This window comes from Pundamilia nyererei, unplaced genomic scaffold (assembly GCF_000239375.1).
Source record: "Pundamilia nyererei isolate P.nyererei 1_Seehausen unplaced genomic scaffold, PunNye1.0 scaffold00186, whole genome shotgun sequence".
Taxonomy (NCBI): domain Eukaryota; kingdom Metazoa; phylum Chordata; class Actinopteri; order Cichliformes; family Cichlidae; genus Pundamilia; species Pundamilia nyererei.
This window is the reverse complement of record NW_005187587.1, coordinates 989,667-992,355: the sequence shown is the minus strand read 5'-3', so window position 1 is coordinate 992,355 and position 2,689 is coordinate 989,667. Positions and strand designations below refer to the sequence as shown.

The 2,689-nt window shown below is 38.7% G+C and overlaps 1 protein-coding gene across 1 annotated transcript in view; it reads right to left on the bottom strand.

The window, feature by feature from the left end:
- Positions 1-560, bottom strand: part of ern2 (endoplasmic reticulum to nucleus signaling 2) — an 11,991-nt gene extending 11,431 nt beyond the window's left edge. The window contains exon 1 of the mRNA XM_005746993.1: positions 223-560. Coding sequence (XP_005747050.1) covers positions 223-312 — 90 coding nt within the window. The 5' untranslated portion in view covers positions 313-560. The remainder of the gene's footprint in view (positions 1-222) is intronic.
- Between the last annotated feature and the right edge of the window lie 2,129 nt (positions 561-2,689).

Here is a 2,689-nt window from a genome sequence, read left to right as displayed (position 1 = left end):
CACACACACACACACACACACACACACACAATTAACTTTCTTCTGACGAGTGAGCTAGCTAGCTAGCTAAAGACGTTAAAAGTCCCATCATATCACCGCAACTTTGCTAGAGCCTGAAATAGACACACATGCCATTTAGGAGTTCCGTTAGGCATAAATAGAAACACAAAAACAGTGTTCACAACAAGAGAAGCAGAAAGCGCCACACAACTCAAAGTTTACCTGAACCAGCTTGCCTTCCAACGACAGCAGGAGAAGAGACAGGATCAGGCGCCCCACAGCCCCCATGACCCCTAAAACACTTTGTTTCATGGCTCTTAATAAACGAACAACTGACGGTACTGAACTAAAAACAGAGGTCGAAGTCTCTTTCCATTTCCAGCGCCTGCCAGCCACTGTTCGTAAGTTAACCTCGGGCGTTTAACATCGCTAAATCCATGCGGACAGCCACTAAAAACGAACATTCAAAGCTCGAAGTGCCGCTTTAAAGCCATAACAAACGCAGCGTAACATCTCCTGTCACTACTCCATATTTCCGTGATGGGACGGATTCAGTGACGTCAGTAACGAACTGTCAAGCGGACAGGTGGGCGGGCCCTTTTCAAAGACCTACCCCAGTGACAGGAAGCTACACCAATGAGAGGAGATATTTGGAGCAGAAGGGGAGGAACTGTGGAAATGGCTGGAACACGTGGAAAAAGACAACAGGGCAGGTGTAAACGCAACAAGAGGGGGTCTTTGTGCAATCGAAAGTAGTGGAGGCATTGTTTTTTGTTCTCTCTCAGCACCCCGCCCAGAAAAAGCCTATACACACCTATCAGTGGTGGAAAGTCCGTTTAGTTAGGTAATATAACGAATTATACTTGCACTTCACTTTAATACAGGGAAGGAAATACTGTGTTATTTTTTAGTTTTAAAAAAGGTATCTGACCTCGGTGGGAATGAATGGGATTATTTTGCAGGGATTATGTTATCTGGGGAAATATTATACTTATGTTTACATTTCTCTCTTTTTCTTTATTTCACTTTTTTCTTTTTCTTTTCTTTTTTCTTTTTTATCTCACAACCTTAAGTGTATGGGCTAATTACCCCGAATGTGCTGATCATCTGTAATCATTTTCCTCTCTTTTTGTGTATATGTATAAAGGAAAAACTCTTAATAAAAAGACATTGTTTTGTTGTTGTTGTTGTTTTTAAGTATCTAATTTCAGTTTGGCTTTGAATCATACATTACCATTAAATCATCTTTAGTCTCATTACTGGAAAATGGGAAAGAGATGCAGTGGGGGTTTTTTAAACATCCAAAAATAGATGGAAATACAGTATATAAGGCAGTTGTTATAATTCTGTGTAGCCTGTAGGTCAATATTTGGTATTCTTCAAAACAGCCTGAACTCTCTTAGGCAGCTTTTCTTTTAATTTCTTTAAGTGATCTTCGGGAATAGTTCTCTGGGCTTCTTGAAGGACAAAAACTCTTCTTTGGGTGTTGGCTACCTTCTGTCCTCTGGTAAGATGATCCCACATTGCTTCAGTAATGTTGTGGTCCGGGCTCCAGGGAGGTCAATCAATGACTGATAGTGTTCCACTGTGTTTTTTTATTCAGGTATGCTTTACTGCTGTGTCAGGTGTGTTTGTGATCACTGTCACGCTGATCAGATCCTTTCCAGTTGGAATTAACCCTTGTAATGTCCTCAGGATTCCCATACTCTTGATGACAACACAAGGACAACACAAGGGTTAAATGGTGGAGCAAAATCAGACTGTACTTTTCTGTGTTCTGTGTTTTCAGTCCAGTTCTTGTGTAATTTAGCATATCTCAGCCTTTCTATCTATTTCATGAAGAATGCCTTCTTGTCGGTCACCCCTGTTGAGGCTTCACTGAACAGTAGATAGATCAGCTGAAGGGATTTCTCAGGTCCTGTGTCAGGACTTTACTGTTTTTGTTTTTTTTATTTCTTACATACACGACTTTCAGATATGGTTTATCTGATCTTTATAGTTTTTCTTCTTTTGAATTCAACTTTCACAAACTTTAAGGGGGGAAATGGTATCACCTTGTTGATACAAAAGTTCTATTTTATGCCTGTCAAAAATAGAACTTTGGAACTTTTGTACAATCAACTAAGAAAATGGGGAAAATATTATTTTTGTTACACATTGTATGTGTTTTTGTGAGTAACAACGTGCCTAGAGTTACAATTTAAAACTGATTCTTTGCAAAGTTGTCTATTTTGTGTAGAAACAAGACAGGTTCATCGTTTGAGTTAGCTGAATTCTTTATGCTCAAATGATTCAGATCAGTGTGAAGTGACTTGTGTCGAGACTGTGCAGTATGGATGGACTAATGTGTTCTATTTTATTCAAACTTCTGCCTCTATAGTATACTTAAAGGTAAATAGACCAGGGATTTATTACTCCACTTTCATGAAGCACTCACATACAGATTTTTAAAAAATGGCTTTAATGGATCTTTTAAAAATGAGTGACAGTTCCTCCTAATTTGCAAAACACTTATTCCTCAACCTGAGATCTGAAGACTTGACAAAATGCCTCCAGAACCAAAGCAGACAGAGGATTTATAGATGTTTTCTCAAGCTTCGTAGCACTTCCAGTGATAAGTAATTAGAGATTAAAATCAAATTTTGAATTGAGAAAGTTTAAACACAAATTACCTACAGAGGATCACACA